The sequence below is a fragment of the Mycena indigotica genome (assembly GCF_014461135.1).
Source record: "Mycena indigotica strain 171206Taipei chromosome Unknown Mind.scaff0007, whole genome shotgun sequence".
NCBI lineage: Eukaryota > Fungi > Basidiomycota > Agaricomycetes > Agaricales > Mycenaceae > Mycena > Mycena indigotica.
Window position 1 is genome coordinate 4343825 of NW_023503006.1, and position 16985 is coordinate 4360809.

General features: G+C 50.8%; 3 protein-coding genes across 3 annotated transcripts; 2 read left to right on the top strand and 1 right to left on the bottom strand.

The window, feature by feature from the left end:
- Nucleotides 1-349: 349 nt before the first annotated feature.
- Nucleotides 350-2027, top strand: MIND_00894200 (uncharacterized protein; the record flags this gene model as incomplete). The annotated part of the gene is made up of 8 exons (XM_037365590.1): nt 350-466; nt 520-614; nt 743-1125; nt 1173-1377; nt 1424-1549; nt 1595-1613; nt 1664-1796; nt 1843-2027. 8 exons carry the CDS (start codon nt 350-352, stop codon nt 2025-2027), a joined length of 1263 nt encoding a protein of 420 aa, XP_037218832.1.
- Nucleotides 2028-11280: 9253 nt separating this feature from the next.
- MIND_00894300 (Pribosyltran domain-containing protein) lies at nt 11281-12498 on the top strand (the record flags this gene model as incomplete). Its single annotated transcript, XM_037365591.1, has 2 exons — nt 11281-11548; nt 11606-12498. The coding sequence occupies 2 exons, from the start codon at nt 11281-11283 to the stop codon at nt 12496-12498; spliced, it is 1161 nt and encodes a 386-aa protein (XP_037218833.1).
- A 2580-nt stretch (nt 12499-15078) lies between these two features.
- MIND_00894500 (putative exopolygalacturonase X) lies at nt 15079-16754 on the bottom strand (the record flags this gene model as incomplete). Its single annotated transcript, XM_037365592.1, has 10 exons — nt 15079-15279; nt 15329-15338; nt 15385-15398; nt 15460-15632; nt 15692-15706; nt 15753-15798; nt 15854-16249; nt 16300-16401; nt 16448-16498; nt 16542-16754. 10 exons carry the CDS (start codon nt 16752-16754, stop codon nt 15079-15081), a joined length of 1221 nt encoding a protein of 406 aa, XP_037218834.1.
- Nucleotides 16755-16985: the final 231 nt, after the last annotated feature.

Below are 16985 nucleotides of genomic sequence, written 5' to 3' on the forward strand. Positions count from 1 at the left end.
GCCCACTAGGCCCTCACAAGGTCAATTCAGACCCAGACACCTTCAGCGCGGCAATAGCGGACCAACTGTATGAGCTTTCACTCGAGCTCACGGACATGGTCCAAATGGCGATCCAAACGCATTATCCAAATATCGCCCCCTCAAATACTAGAGCCGACAAAGGAGCAATTCTCAGCTTGCACACTGTCGGTACCAACCCCATCCATGTCAGCCTTGTTTACCGCGATGCGCAACTTAAATTATTTCTTGGCCCATATGTCAGAGTTTGGGAAGGAGCCTAGCAAAGACTTGACGCTACCGTCGATGTTCGAGCGCTATAGGGGAGCTGCTGCAAAGTGTTGGTGATGTGATGGGTGGAGCAGCGGCAGAAGCTGGTATCGACTTGGTGCTTTATCATGGCGACCTCAGTCTCAAATATGCGTGGGTCAGTGGTTCAGAGAGTGGCTTGACTGTTTCCCTTTCGCATGTGCGTGCTTGTTTTCTGTTTCTCTCTGAGCTCAGACCGACACTATTGCCTAGGTTCTCTGCCAAATAATAGCTGTCGCCTGTCCAGGGGATTCCATCGAAGTCGGGCTCTTCATTGGATTTGCTACCACCCATGGCCAGGACATCACGTACTTCCAGACACCATTGACGCGATTACGTCGTCACCGACATCAGAAGACGGACCAATAGAGTGCACCATCCAAATTGCTCATAATAATAATTACGGGGAGTCGCGGCCAAACCCTCATTTCTCCAGCCTCGTCCTGCGTCGCCTGCTTCGACAAATCGGCGGCTCGCTCAAGAGCGATCTCCCATCCTCAACAAGTGCTCGAACTTGCGAATTGACACTGACTCTAGATCGCGCCCCGGCAGATGCAGTCAGCCCAACAACTTCCACCGACTTTGCAGAACCTACGACAGAAGAGCTTTCTCTTTTTGCTGATAAACTGAAAGGCGCCAAAGTTGCTTTGTATGCCTCTTCAAAAAGCTCATTTACGCAACATGTAACACGGTACCTTGCCGACTGGGGCATGGATGTTAGCCACATGTCCAGAGATGGAGAGGTTGACGAACAGCCACCCGCAGCTCCAGAAGAGCCCCCAGATCCAACCTATGGCTCGTGCTCACAGTATGTTTTCTGTCCTTTTCCCGTTCAAGTTGTCGAGTGAATAATGGTGTCAAATTAGGCATGGTGCTTGCTCCGTGGGACGCCTTGGGCGGAGGAAGGCTGAGAACTGACGCGCAGGACCAAGTGCGTCGGAATACTGGTGCGAAAGGCCGCATGACTCAGATGGGCGGATTTGACTGGGAGCGCAACGAAAACGAGGTCAAAATATCTCGGGCACTCGAGAAGGTTGCTGAAGAAGTCGGGCGCAAAGTCTATTCAAGCTGGTATGTGGCTCCACGCTCGAAACCGAGCTCGCTCAATAGCCTACAGTCGCCATCGCCTACGTTATGCAAAAGACGCCTTACTGTTTCCCTATCATCGGCGGAATAAGCTTCTGCTTTTCTGCTTGATGACTCTCTGGCCTCACGCCTTCCACCCAGCAATGCGGGAGTCTACGTATAGGCCAACCGACACACACCAAGTCCCAATCTAAGCGCGCAGTGTTATAAGACGAGACGGCGTAAGAGGGTTTATTGTCGTCTATTGTCTGCTATGGCTTATTCTAACCAGCCTCCCTGTAAACCGTCATCGTCAACGTCTTCCGCTGGGTCAGAACAACTCTCCACGCGCCCTTACAACCCATACACGGCGGCATTCTTCGCTGCTGTCAACCGTAGCTCTCTCTCGAGCCGACGAGATGTCGGTATGTGATTTTTTGATGTCCTCAATCTTTGCTCACCTCCATGCAGGTTTGGAATTGTTGTGTCGCACCACCTACTACCCATGTATCTGGTCAAAGAACGATGGTTGTCTTCCGGAAACCCGCAAAGACAACATTCACGACCTTTACCAATGGGCATCATCCGTCACCACTCCCAGCCTGATAGCCTGCGTTTATGGGCCCCTGGGCGTTGGCAAATCGACAGTTCTTTGAAGCGTACAAAGTCGGCTCTATGACTCGGGAAACCTGGGGGGGACTTTCTCCTTCCAACGCGACAACGTGAAGAACGAATCCGTTATGCGCACATTGGCGCATCAACTCGCCCGAAATTTACCCAATCTCCATCCAATCATTTCGAGGGTTGTGCGGAAATCGCCATGTGTTCTGGAACAGAGCCCAGCTATTCAACTCCAAAAACTTATAGTCGAGCCATGTCGCCAGGCAGCAACTCCGCTTCCGCTCGTCTTAGTTCTCGATAGCGTTGACGAATGCGAGGGGGAATTGTTGCGGGAGGTACTCCTGCTACTGGAAAGCGCCATTCAAGAATCTGCGTCACCTTTGCATATCATATTAGTCAGCCGAATCTGGTTGGACATCTTCCGAACTGCCTCTGTTTCATCTTTCAACGTGGCCAGGTCCTTTGAAGACGTGCGAACATATCTCAAGATCGAATGCACGAAGATTCGTCATGGCGCCAGCACGTGGTTAACTCCCAAAGCTCTCGACATTGCGGTGCGCGTCTCCTGCGGTTGTTTTCAAACTGCACGAACACTGGTCAATCTTCTCGGCGATCCGGAATTCTGTCCCACAGAGCGCATTGAGCAGCTTTCCAGGCTCCGCTGCCGCACCTCCTCAGGCTTTCTCACACAATCCGCTTGATAGTCTCTTCTTCATGATTCTGTCATCAATGGACCCCTTATACCGCCCCTCAATGCTAGCGTTCCTCCATATTATTGTAACCCCACAGTTTTCTCGGTTCTCTATTCGTCACATCGAACAACTCTTGGGCCTCGAACATGGACATCTATATGCACATGTTCTGCCCTCTATCCGGTCGCTATTCCTACCGTATTCCGCAGATGATTTCGGTTGCGCAGGCGTCGAAGTTTTCCACCCATCATTCCTTGACTTTCTCGTTGACCCAGCACGGTCCGAGATGTTTTGTGTGGCAACTCCAACGTTCGATATGGCACTTGTCGGATTATCAGAACAGTTGCTCAGAGCACTATCATATCAGAACAGTGACCCTAGTGCTTACATCAAATCTCAAGAGCATGTCGCATGGTCAGCCTTTTTATCCTTTCTCTTTGTAAAGTCCTGAATATTTGTCAAGGTCCCATCTAGACGCTATGGTCGACTATATCACCTCCGTCAGCCTCGATGCCATGTACAATCGCGAGATTGTTGGTCTGGTGGACCGCATAAACCCTGACTTTTTCTTTTCATTCTCTGTCAATATTTGACCACCTGGGAGAATTGATTATTCATTGGCTGAAGGTTGGTCCAGCTGCAAGCCTTTAATGTTTAATCATACTGTGTAGGCTATGGATCCCTTACCCGCAAACACCATTTCTCGCTGGGAAGACTATGAATACCTGTTGTTCTTCTATAGCGTCATCAATGACTTGGATCTGGATGATCTAGAGACCAACACCCATTGCGATCAGCTTGCAGAACTTCTAAGAGACGCAGCAAGTCCAGTTAATCATCCTAACATCAAGCGTCTGATCCGTGCATCTCTCGCCATCCCGGCGCTTACCCCCCTCACCCAATTTCGGCTTTTACTTGGTGCAGAACATGAACTCCTCTGCGACACGATCTGCTTGGTACTGAAGCCGCTGTTTGGGCGTGACACACAGGCAATAGAGCAGCTATGGGCAGTAAATGCCAGAGCGATGCATCGTCAGCGAGCTGCGACAACCAAGGAGTCTTGTGGTGCTGGTGATGTCTATCGGGACCTAGCCTGCAACAGTCTGCAGATAATTAGGCAAGTATACGATTGTCAGATACCGTTCGAGATGATGGGGTAAGTTTGTTGCAACTGACTGTGGCCTTGCAGACTGACGCAACACAGTTTTTGGCTGGAATGGGGTCGCTATGTCCGTGAATCGCCAACAGGGGGTGAGGCATGTGACGCCCGTACTTGGTGCTTTGGGCTCGTTTGTCCCTCACGAGTGCATGTCAGAGTGGGATTTCTGTCGAAAGCGAGATTCATGATGTGTTGAAATGGCTTGAGGTATTTTCTATCTTGGTCATATTCACATTCTTACCTGCAACAGAATGTCCCAAGTGTATCTCAAAGTGAGTTGCTACGTTGGGAAGGATATTTACCTGGAGGCACTGAGCAACAGCGATATGTTGCTTTTGAGTCCCGTTGGCAATTCCTGAGTCAACTTCAAAGTTGTGTCTCTATGCGGCGCCGCCAGCCGCGTCCAGCGGACACGACCGTGCGGAACAAGTCGACTCTACTGCGGCACCTTCAAGTGCCTTATCCCTTTGCTGCGTCGCCTGGGTTGGTACACAGGAAGAGGAATATTACTACCCTGACCCTCACGTGATCGCCGACAACCTTCTCTTTCGACTTGCCTTCGACGGCCATCTCGCAGCCAGAACGGACCAGTTCAACTAACAGCGCAAACAAGGGGACCATGAGCACCATTCAATATAGCTGCTATTACTACTGCTACTGAACCGGGTTGCGCCAGGCATTCAACTGCATCGCCAAACGGCCTGGGGCCTGCTGCCTGCAGCCGCTTAAATTCCCTCGAGCATCTTGGCGCCAACACCTGCCGCCCAGCAATGTGGACAAGACAGCGCCCCTGCAACGGATGCACAGCCTGAGGCTGGCGACCTTCTCGTGTTCGAAGCAGCGAGCGCGGCCTAGCCAACCCTGCGTTCTAGCACCAGCCATCGCCCGCCATAACCCATGCTTTCCTTGGCCCGGCCAGCAACACATGCAGCCTCGTTGCTGCACCGGTACTGCCAACATCGACCGCGGCCACGACCTGTGTCAGTACAGTAGCGCCACACGATCGTCCGAGATAGCGCCGGGACGCGGGCTGCTGCTGCTAGCGCAACAAGGTCACGGTGTCAAACTGTGAGTGGATTTTGTGTGAAGTCACAGAAATTGCTTGCTGCTCACCATTGTTACAGCTTGAATATCCAACAGCGACGGGGGGTTGAAGACGCGCACCCTTCCAGGTCGTCATCGAGTATGGCGGATGGGGCAGCAGCATGGTTCACGGTCGTCGCGGTAGAAGAGATAGCCGGCAGATAGGTGGTGGAGAGAAACATGGTCGACTTATTTAGTGGTGTGTGGTGTGTTGTTCGTGCTTAATCCCAGCCAGCCGCGCAAGACCATGACCTCAGCGGAGTATGCGCCCTTGCGCTGCCCGCCTAGCGCCGGCCCCGTCGCCCGCATCACGTGCTGTGCCCGATGCGAGCACCAAAAAAAAAGACGACTAACGACCAACGCTTAGCTACTGTCTACATACGCTGCTTGCTCCAACCCCGCCTACCGCCCCGCTTCACGCGCTCGAGACGCGCATCCAACTCCTTGCTATCGACGCCCGACACCGCTGTGAAACGGTGTCAGCAATGAGAAGCGTTGTCTAAGGGCGGAATACCGACCTTGCTATCGAGCGGCCCCCACTCGCGCAACCAGCGCCGACGTCCCCGAGGGCCGACATCATCGGGCCGCCCTCGACACTGCTGTGGAACGACATCAGCAACGAGAAACGGCCCACGGGATCAAAGGGCAGGAACACTGACCTTACCGTCGTCCCGCTCGTCATTCTTCACTGGCGCAACAAGCACCGACGTCTCCGACATCACCGGGCAACGCTGCGTTGGCGCCGCAACGGGGCAGGGATGTAGAAAAACTGCGGGTTATAACGGCGACTCGGACGCAGGCTACCCCAGCGACAACAGGGCTCCTCTCCACCGAAATGACCACCTTGCGCTCCCTTCTTTCCCCGAGCAACAACCGCCGACAGCCTCGATATCAACAGGCAAGGAGACCAGCCAGCGCTGGCGCAACGAGGAGGTCTCTGTAAAAACGGGGTTAGCATTGGGTATAACGATGACAAACAGTACCCCACCAAAGACGAGGGCCTCTCGACCAATGTGAACGCCTTCCGTGCTCCCATTCACGAGCGCGGCATTCAGCACAGGTTCGATGGCATCGACTTCGCCAAAACAAGGTCAAGGCTGCGTGGAGGTCAGTTTTGGCAAGCGAGAGACATACCTTAGGAGCGCTGTTGTGGCCAGCGGCCCAACCAGACCTGTCGATTGACTCCAGTTCGGCAACGTTGGGGAAGACAAGGAGAAAACATACCTCATGACAACACCGCCTTGCTCGCGTGCGCTCTGGCTCCAGCGCGCCAACCACCACAGCTCTTCGTTGCCATTTTGGAAGAAGAACTGTAAATCGAGGTAAGTATCATCAAATTGAGACAAGATAGTAGAAATACTGAACGAATCGTCTAAGATATGCCAATCCCAACGACAAAATGCCTTCCCGCGAGATCTCCTTCGTGTGTACCACAGAAGGCCCAGATTGACGAGGAAGAGAAGCTAGCTCTGTCGATTTGTCAGTGACGTCAAGATGGAAGCGAATGGGGAGCAAGAATACGAACGACAGCTGCTGCAAGACTACAACGATCTCGAGTCAACACCGTGACTGCTGAAGTCAAGTCAGCACTGACCGCCACGGGCAAGATAGCGACAACATGCGCCTTGACAAACAGGATACCAACGTTACCAACAACCCTCCTCGCGATGGCATCGTAATGGAGCAAGACTGGAAACGAGGTTAGTTTCAACAAGTAATAGCAAGATTGACTCAACGACCTTTCAAGTTGGGAACAACAACCTCGATCTCAAGCTCCCCCTCGAAGACTCCAACTGCCGAAAGACACACGAAAAGAGCAATGACCATGTCCCCAGCACCCAATGAACATTGAACCCGGAGAGTCTGGGAAATAGTCAGTGAGGACGAGGAGGCAGAGACAACGAGCCGCGGTATGAACTTGAAAAGCTCGAGGGAGGAGAAGTTCGTCTAGAACCAGGTGAGCAACAATGAATGAAGAGTCAGTGATGACTTACATGAACTCCATGCTGGCCAGCATATTGACGACGAGCGAACCTGGGGCCCTGCTTGATGCCATAGCCAGTGCGGATGGTGTATGGGGCGCAGACAATAATTGGTATGAAGTAGCATACATGTGTAAAGCCTTGTGTGCCATATACATATTATAGTGGTTGCAGGTCAATGTCATGTAATTGCAGCAAAATGGAGGATTGAAGTGGATTATAATTAAGTATGGTCCAACTGATTGCCTTGATAGCTAATTTGGATGCCGGAAAAAATGTTATCAGCCGGATCACAGATCCGAGGGCTACATTTTCTGAAAATTTTCTGTGACAGAAAATTAGAAATCTTCTAACTCGGAAAATTTCCAGAAGATTCTCAGAAGATTGATGGAAAATTTCAAATTTTCCGTGACAGAAAATCCTCGGAAAATCTTCAGAAGATCTTCAGAAAAATTCAAATTTTCTGTGCATTTTCTGGGGCGGAAAATACATTAATGCCCGTAGTGATATTAGATTGTTTTCTTCTAGGGTAGATGGTTACTTCTCCCCAGGTAGATAGTTATTATCCCTCCCAGGTAGGCAGTTGTTTCCCCCCAGGTATATAGTTATTCACACCCTAGGTAGATCATTATGTTTCCCCCAGGTAAATAGTTGTTTTCCCCCAGTTAGATTGTGATGTTGTCACCCAGGTAAATAGTCATTTTCCCCCTAGGTAGATAGTTATGTTTTCCTCTGGCTTGGATTCAGAGTCCTGGTGGAGAAGTGTAAAATCTGGGCAGAAGCGCTCGCTGCTAATACTGTCACAGATAAGATCTGGCTTGTCCAGTGCTGGTGTCAGGCCACCGAGTATCAGGGAAACCCTGGTTCGGCCTCCTTCAGACTGTCCGAGCGCATCCAAGGCACATCCGACCGGTGCCCCCTCGGACGCCTCCAACCTACCTTGACCCTCGTCCTCGGCCTCCTTCGCCTGCACAATCACCGATCCGTCAAGACCCTCCCAATGATCACCTTGGGACAGAGCCTGCGACACCGCTCAGGCCTTCTGCGCTCTACGTCGGCAGTTACGGACGACCAGTATATAGTTGGCGCCCTAGCAGGCGAACCCTTAGAGTTTCTTCTCTTTGGATCCTCCCCTGCTAGGTCGGTCCCTCCGTGTATTTCCGTAGCTTTTATTCACGCTTTGGATCCTCCCCCTGCTAGGCTTTTGTCGGAGTCTCCAGGGTTGCCCTTACAGAAGGACAAGAGAAGAGAGAAAAGGATTGGAGTTGTTCCGCACAGAGGAGGAGTGCAAGTAACATTTATAATCAAGCTAAAGTACCGTAGCTACTTTAGCTGTTTAAATACCAATAGTAAGTAGAAAGGGAAGACCATAAGTAAGTACAAGGTACAGAGTGCACATGGAAAGTAACAAGCATAAGGACATACAGAGGTATAAGTAACAAGGTGAACGACATACAGAGTACAAGGTCGCTGGAGCGACTGGATCGGATCGGGCCTCGGCCCACCAGACCAGTCACCCGGCGGACCCGGCGGACCCGGCGGGTCGAGGCCCATGACAGATGCACGGATATGACAGCCCTAGCAGGCAGGCCCTTAGAGTTTCTTGTCTATGGATCCTCCCCTGCTAGGTCAGTCCCTCCATGTATTTCCTGTAGCATTTATTCACACTTTGGATCCTCCCCTGTGTAAGGGCAACCCCGGAGGCCTGAGATCAAGGTCCTAGCAGGGGAGGATCCAAAGCGTGAACATTGGTAAGCGAATACAAATGAAGCTGACCTAGCAGGGGAGGATCCAAAGAGAAGAAACTCTGAGGGTCCGCCTGCTAGGTAGCTGACTATATACTGCTTGTCCGTAGCTGCCGCTGTCGGGCACAGAAGGCTTGGGCGGCGTCGCAGGCGAGGTCCCAGGGCGACCGTCGGGAGGGCGTTGACGGATCGGTGATTGTGCGGGCGAGATGGAGGGCCGGACCGGAGTCGGAACCGGAATCGGACCGGAATCGGGCGCGTCTCCGGGCCGAAAGGGGAGGTTCCCCTGACACCCTGCTAGGCTTTCATCGGAATATGTGCGTTTCTCCTACTGGGGCGCCTGTTCCCCATTGTCACGTGCTGCATGTTACGGGTCCGTGGTGGCCCAACACCAGCGTCGGAGTGGATGGGCCGGGTCTTATCTGTGACAGAGCCTTGCATGGCCTGACCCAAAACCTGACAAAAATTGCCCTTTAAGGCTGTTTTGATGATAATCTGGGCCTGAACATGTAACAGAGGCCACAGATGTCTGTGCTGTGACTGTGAGTAAAGTGTAACATAGACAGTTGATTGAAATAGGATAGTGTTGTGCTCCAATGATTAGCCTCAGAGCATCCAAAGATACATAGGATATAATGCAAAGGTAATATATATTAAGAAAGAAATTTAAGCATACATTGTATTTATGGTGTAAGATATCAGAATTAAATGAGGGGGAATTTATATATCCCCATAGGGCAAAAGGCTGAGTGTGCCCAGGGTGCAGATATAACATCCCCCCATGTAATATTGAAGATCTCCCTAGGGACATGTTATTGATGCACAGGGTGCTATTTATTATTTACCCACTGTAATTGTAGAGATGTGTCCTGTGGATTCAAGGTGAAGTTGGAGTGGGTCGGGCGGACGGAGGTGGTGGCTCGGGATAACGTATCAATGTATCATGTGCTACCACATCAATCCTACTACAGGTGCCCCCTTCTGAAATGGCGACGTCCTCGTCGCCTGCTGAACTCCAGTGCCCACAGAAACCCAACTATAAACCACTATACTGCTAAAACTGCTAAAACTACTGAAATCTGCTGAGTTGGGTGTGTGGGATGTCGAAACGGCAAGTGTGATGGATGTCGACCCAGAATGGCGCCATGTCGATGATCGATGGATGGTGGTCTCGAAAGCTCTTGTGAAGACTGCGATGATGTCCTGAAAGGTGTTTGGGTGTGCGGGAAGTAGATGGGGATGATGGTCGATAGACTGTGATGGCACCCAGGCACTGCTACACTGCTGGACTCGTACTCGGTGACACCTGCAACAGTCGATGGCCAGATCGCTAGGGTAGGCGGATGGGAGACATGGGTATGGCCACCCATGGACCGAACGTGCAGAGCGGCGCACAAAGAACACTCTCGTCACCACATGGAGTGGGTCGGGCGGACGGAGGTGGTGGCTCGGGATAACGTATCGATGTATCATGTGCTACCACATCAATCCTACTACAAAGTGCATGCGACAGGCCTGTCTCATGTCTCATGTCCCATCACCAGATCAAGCGGTTTTCTGGACGGTCCATTAGCACAAACTTAAATCAGTTTGTGAACAACAAGCGCCGCTCATATCACTGAGTCGTGTTCTACATAAGGATGTTTTCGTGACTCTGGTGCCCTAGGCCATCCAAACCAAGACTTTAAGATACTCTCTTGTTCTTTCATGCCACTCCTTTTCGCCACCCCAGATGAATTCTCTACGTTCATAAAACTTCAGTCCAGCAACATTTTTCTCAAAGCACCGCAAATTCATCACAGGGTTGTGCTTCCCGAGGGGTCCTACCCCAAGGACGTGTTGTTTTACATGCTCTAGGAGAAGCGTTCCGACGCCTTGCGCTAGGAAATCTGGGTGCACAAACAAGAAGGTTATCTGCAAACTGCCATTAGGCCCCCGGAACAGCGATTCAAGCATAATTCTTGCCTCTCCTGGCTGATACTTCCCCTGGTCATCTAGTTTGGGGTCGTACCAAGCAATATAGCCAGCCAGCTTATCGTCGACTTCTGCAACCCAGATAAGCTCCTTTTGGAACTGGACTTGCAACCGCGTCCAGAGCTTTCCTGGCTCAGAGACGCCCGGCTCTCCTGGATCGAGGTCCGGCTCGAGGTCGTAGAATTCGTCACCTAATCTGCGGCCAGGGAGTGAGAAGTTGACGGAAGCGACAAAAAGCTGCGCGATGCCGCGGATGTCGTTGCGAGTTGCTTCACGGAGGTGGGGTTGCATCTAGATCCTGACGTTGCTTCGTCAGAATAATGTTTAAAAGGTATGCGCGGAGCCGGAAAGTACTGACTCGGTTCATCGTCTTCGCAGTTTCGGACTGCCGACAATTCCGTGTTATTCAGTCGTCCGACAGCGTCGATTTTTGCACCAAGATGGTTTAAATTTGACCCCGTTGCATCTGCCTGCAGAGATGGAGTACAATCTGGTACCAGAATCGACTAGTATCCTAGAGATTCTCGAAAACCACGCTCGAGCCTCTCCCTATAATCATAAGACTCTCTTTCTCCAATTATTGTGTTCTAAAATGCTCACAACGCGTTATGTTATGCCAGCCTGAGACCGTGACTGTCTGTTAGTGCTGACTCATGCCCTTACCACCCGAACTCCTACGGCTCATTGCGGGGAATATCGACGAGCAAAGCACTTTGCTTGGCCTTCGACTTGTCTCGAAGGGTTTTGGCGTCATCTTCACACCTCTGGCATTCCGTCTCATCACTGTGAGCGACAGTCTCCGCCGCGGACAGGCGTTGGCCGCATTGCAAGAATGTGAAGAAGAGCTTGTATCAAATATTCGCGAGATTGTTTTCCATGGAGACCCTCTTTCGCCAACAGACAACCCATCTAATTGGATATGTAGGAGTTTTGCTTGCGTATGACTGCGGGTGATTTGAACTAGAATTGACTGCCCAGCTGTCGATGTGGAGGAAGGGCTGCCAAGGCGCCGTGCATTACAGAGCGCATTCGCAGCATTGAACAAATTTCCCAAACTTGAACATCTACGCCTCGATTTTCACAATACTTGGCAGGAGGAAGACATTGTCGACATCCCAGAACAACCGACACACTTTCTCCTCCTCCAAAACGCCCTGTTCTCTGCTCTCGCCAGCTGTTCTCCAGCACCAAAGCTCGTTTCAGTTACCCTTCACAACGTGCTTGCAGTTCCAGATGCTATTTACGCGCAACCTGAGTTTCAAAGCTTCTTTTCAACATTGCAAACCCTTGACTTGTCCGTCCTCTCGGATGCAGAGAGTGAAGGCTCTTACTATCAGACCCCATTGGCCACCTTCTGGGACACCAGCATGGCCCATATTGTCCGCAGTGCCAAAAGCGCCAGATCGCTCACCATTCGAAGCGACCAGTCCACCGGCGCGTACCCTGCACTTTCTTTTGCTGCGACATGCCTCCCTAATCTAGAAGAGCTGTCTTTGACCAAATTCGTCCTCGATACGTCGAGCCCAGACTCAGATGTCGCCCTCTTCATTGTCAAACATAAACGGACGCTGCGACGACTAGAATTGCACGACTGCACGATTGATGGAGGAGAGGATTTGCAGTTCCCGCGACCGTGGTTCGCGGTGTTCAATTTGTTCAACGACGAGCTTATCCACCTGCGCTCTTTTGTTTTTCAAAGCATAGCGAGGCGTGGCCGAAGAGCACCTATCGGCGCAAAGTTTGGATATACGCGCCTGGATCCAGGCTGGGGTTATATGCCACTCAATGAGGAGGATGGTCCGGTTCAGGGAGCAGACCTCGATGCGCCAACGTTAGAAGGCTTCTTGGCGGCAGTCGCGGCAAGATCTTGATCCTTCTAATGACGGCCAGCAATCCGCCAACACACATCTTCTTAAGCTCGAGGAATTATGTACTTGCTCATACTAGCACTCTTTATCATCCAACACTATATTGGGATTGCACGACTGCTCAGTTGACGGAGCCTTGGTTTTGCGTGTTCGACCTTTCAAAGCAGCAACAGCGATAAAGTGGTCTTGATTACTGCGGTCAATCATCATACACATTCCCATAAACGATGATTCTATCCAAATCTGCTGCTGGGCCTGAAATGGAAATGAGCTTCAGGTTCAATGTCATCATAGCACCGAGTTTCACCTCCGTTAAGACCTGAAATTGCAATCGTATTCTCTGCTCCTTCGTTGAATGTGACATTAAGAGGTGTCGAGAGGATGATTCCCGCATTGGTGTCACGCTGGCGCAGCGTTATCGGTGCGGCTTCATTAACAGAGACCGATGCAAAGCGGAACAGAACGAAGGATTGGCCAGAAGCACCCCGGTTGTCTCCAACTGCCCATGCGTCAGCCAAGTTGCGTGAGCAATTTGAAATCATCATACAAAGGCCGTCCGGATTGTGGTAGTAAAATGACACCCATTGCGGCTTCCCAGTGCCGACAATGTTGTGCAACGTCAGTGTGGCATTCCCTATTACTTCGGAAGGACGATGAGCGACACGCAAATAACGGGTGGAGGCACATACACCCAGTGACAATTGCCGCACCAGAGCAGGTGGGACAAACAGTCGAATAGGCAGCGCCTGTAATTTCTCCGTGCTCAGCTTCGTATGTCGTTCCGCGCGGAGAGTTGACAAGGCCAGTCTTGACGTCGACCATGAAGAGATCATGCCAGGCAACGGAGAACGAGCCAACTGAATCGTCGATGCTCGCGGGAAGCCAGACATAACGACTGTCCCAGAGATCTGACGCCGTCGACCATTGGTCACCACAGTAGAGAACAGTGGTTTTGTGGGTACCGGCAACAGAGATGAGCATTGTACTTTGGGAGTTGTATGTTCGGGTGCCAGAGCTATTTGCTTTTTTAGGATGGAGGGAAATAAAGAACTCGACCACATACGGCGCAACATAGCTCTGGACACTCCAAGGACCGACAATCTTTTCTGCAGAAAACACTACGACGTTATTGGGTCGGTAGCCGGTTTTATGGGACATGAGGATGTAGTATCGTTTTCCAGCGAATACCATGGTCGGTGCCTCGAGGTCATAATCTTACAGCAAATGACTGAGATAATTGAGGCGTCCGAAAATCTGATGAACACACCAAAGAAGGTATAGACAACCTCTTCAACATTCGTCAAGTTTGTATTCAATCGAGTGATGAGGTTATCATGCGCTGAATCCGCATCACCATTGCTATATAGCGCATACGCATTGCCTGACGAAGTAAGCGGATGCTAGATTCGATCTAAAACAAACCATCAACGTCTTGGAACAAACCAAAGTCTTGACTGGTACCCCCGAGTGGGCTGAACGCGCCTTGGAATGTGTATGGACCTTGATTTCATTAGAAAAAGAAGGAGATAATTTGAAGATGATCGCATACCAGTAATATTCGGACTAGTGGCGATTCCCTGGCGTAAAAGCCCATACGTCGAGTTGTCGGAATGGAACCAGAGGACCCACTCGCCCAGCTTCTCGCTGAATACTACTTTCGGCCGCTCCGCAACACGCCCCGGGTCGATCTCGGTTCCATTTACCGGAGAGAGGGCCTGTCCACGGAAATCCCAGTTGAGCAAGTCTGTCGAGGAGTAGACGTTGATGCCAGAGAAGACGGCCTTATTTCCCTGCACTTCATTCTGACCAAACCAATAGTATGTGCCCTCGCTATGCACAATTCCACCCGCATGGGCACTGAGGACAGCCCCAGACGTATCATACCACGTTGCCCCTGGTACGATGAAGCGGTTTCTACGCGCGAGAGCAGTAGAAGCGGCGAGGGAGTAGGAGAGTGCAGGTAACTTCGCAGATGAAGAGCATAACTCTCAAACCATTCTGTCGCCATTATTTGAGGGGAAGAGGAGTTGTGGTCATAAGACTCGAGGGAGAAGAAGCCCACGTCAGTCGCCGGCCCGTCGTATGCCTCCGACCCCCGTTCGGCTGGAAACACCAATTCAACAAGCGTTTATAAGTGTTGTGCTGTGGTTGTGGTGGAAGTTTTCTCCAAAGTCAAAGTTGCCTTGATGATGTCAGCTACACGATCACGCAGCCAAGATGGAAATACGTGTTCTCCAATATGCCTTACAACTGACACCCACAAAGAGCATCGGAGTAGGCTATACATGACTGGGGCTCCACCCCACTTCTGCAAATGATGTCAGTACACTGGCAGCAATGCAGACTCATATGTGAAGTGAATAGGCAAAGGAAGTAAGAAGTTGGGAACATGGTAAATCTTAATATGCACAAACGTTCACAAGACATCTTGATAATATAAGAGTGACAATTACGTGCTAGTGCAAGTACCAAACAACGACGCAGAGTTTCCTTTGAGTTGCACATTTTGGCAGCTATATTTAGCCTTGCCAGAGGGCGGACTATTTTCACTTCAGTGCAAGAGAACCAACAAGAAAGGATGACCTACGTAAGAGCGAGGTTGTTGACGTTAATGTCACTGCAACGAGCTCCAGGCGAGCAGCCCATGCTTGCGACCGTTGAGCCAGTGGATGTTCCAGTGATGCTAGGAAGGCCCAATTTGAGCAACGCTGGCACCGCATATAACAGGACATACTTGTCAAAAAACACGTCTTGAATGAGTGTGTTCGATGGGAAAGCGGTACACTACTCGGATGTCAGTCAATAAGCAAGCACTGTGAATGGCTTGTCGCACATCGGAAGAGCTGAGAGGGAGTTTGGTCAACAGTAGTGGAGTTTAGAGATACAAACCTTGTCTCATAGCACTAAAAGAGTGTCAGATCATCACTCTCATGATCTTAAGCAACTTGCCTGGTCAATAATAACCGGATGGTCCGATTTGCTCTGGACGAAGTTGCTGAACGTGATGTTCTTGACAATTCCCGACCCTACGCCAGATCCCGCCCAGCACTTGATCCGGGCCCCATTTTGCACATTTGTCAAGTGAATATTAGTCGCAGTGACGTTTTCGACGATGTCGAATACGCCGGCAAATTGGCCTAAAGATCTGCGGAGCGTACCATGAATGCGGAATATCCTGCGAGGATTACTCTCCTACCCAACGGAGATTCCACTATAACAAGTTCAATGAGATGCTAACTATGTACCCGGATACGTACTGGGAGCCAGTGCAGTTGAGATTGGAAACGAAGACATTCGTCGAGTCTAGTCGATTAGATAAGATAAGATAAGATCAGCCATCGTTCTCGGTGAGGCTTACTAGGCTAACGGAGGCAATTAGAACAAGTGCAGCAGACGAAAAAATAGTGTCAAACCTTGAAAGAAACGCAGTCATCGCCGTTACTTTGAATCGATCATGAGAAATGAGCTTCAAGTTCGACAAATGAGCATACTTGATGACGGAGTTTGTGATGGTGACTTTATCGCTGCGGTAGATATCCCAGCCATCGGTATTCTTCGCGGCGTTGGACGATGTCGACGCAGCATTCATCGTGATATTGTTGTATGTCACGTTCTTCCCCTCGTTGACAAGATTGAACCATTCAGGGCTATTCAAAAACTTGACATTTTGAACGAGGACGTTGGTAGCTTGGAAGATAGTGAGGGTAATGGGACGGAGGAGGGACGAGTTCTTTGCGAAAGGGTCGTACCAAGTCTGTGAGATAGATTGAACTTAACGTCGCAAGTATGACCTTCGAGACGCACTTGCCCAGCACCATCAAGCGTTCCTCCACCGTCAAGAACGAGATTTGTGCCGCCCAAGATCCAGAAGGTGATTTGCGTTTGGAACGTAAAGGGAAACCCATTCTGTTGGGAGGTCAGTGCGAGTTCGACCCTCCATATTCATTTTTACCGCGGTCCAATAGGCAATATTTGGATTGAATTTCATCGTTCCTTGGAGGTTCTACGCCATCAACTGAACGAATAGCTAGTAGAATGGCAAATACCAGATGTTTGTTAGTTAAACCAGTCATGTTCAGGCGCGTCGAGATGTTGAGTGTGGTGCCAGTTGGGACGATAACGGTGCTACAAGATTGCATCGCAGTCAAAAGCTGAGGAGAATCGTCTTTGCCAGACCCCAGAGCTGTGACAGTACAAGACTGGCTATACGCAAAGCGAATCGTGACTAGACCACAACAGAACAGAGGGAGGAGACGCATGCTTGCTGTTCATGACGAAGATTGGTGCACCGGCTATGTATACGCCAAGATCTTCCGACAACGTTGCGCTTGGCGGACCGCGCAGTGGCGGAACTTGGTCTCATGGTCGAGGGCAGGAAGCACGTGCCTGCCGCACTGATAAAATTATCCCGACAAGTGGATTCAAGCCGTGCCGGAGTCACCGCCCATGCATTCGTGAATGAGATTGGAAACATTGGGTATGTCCACACA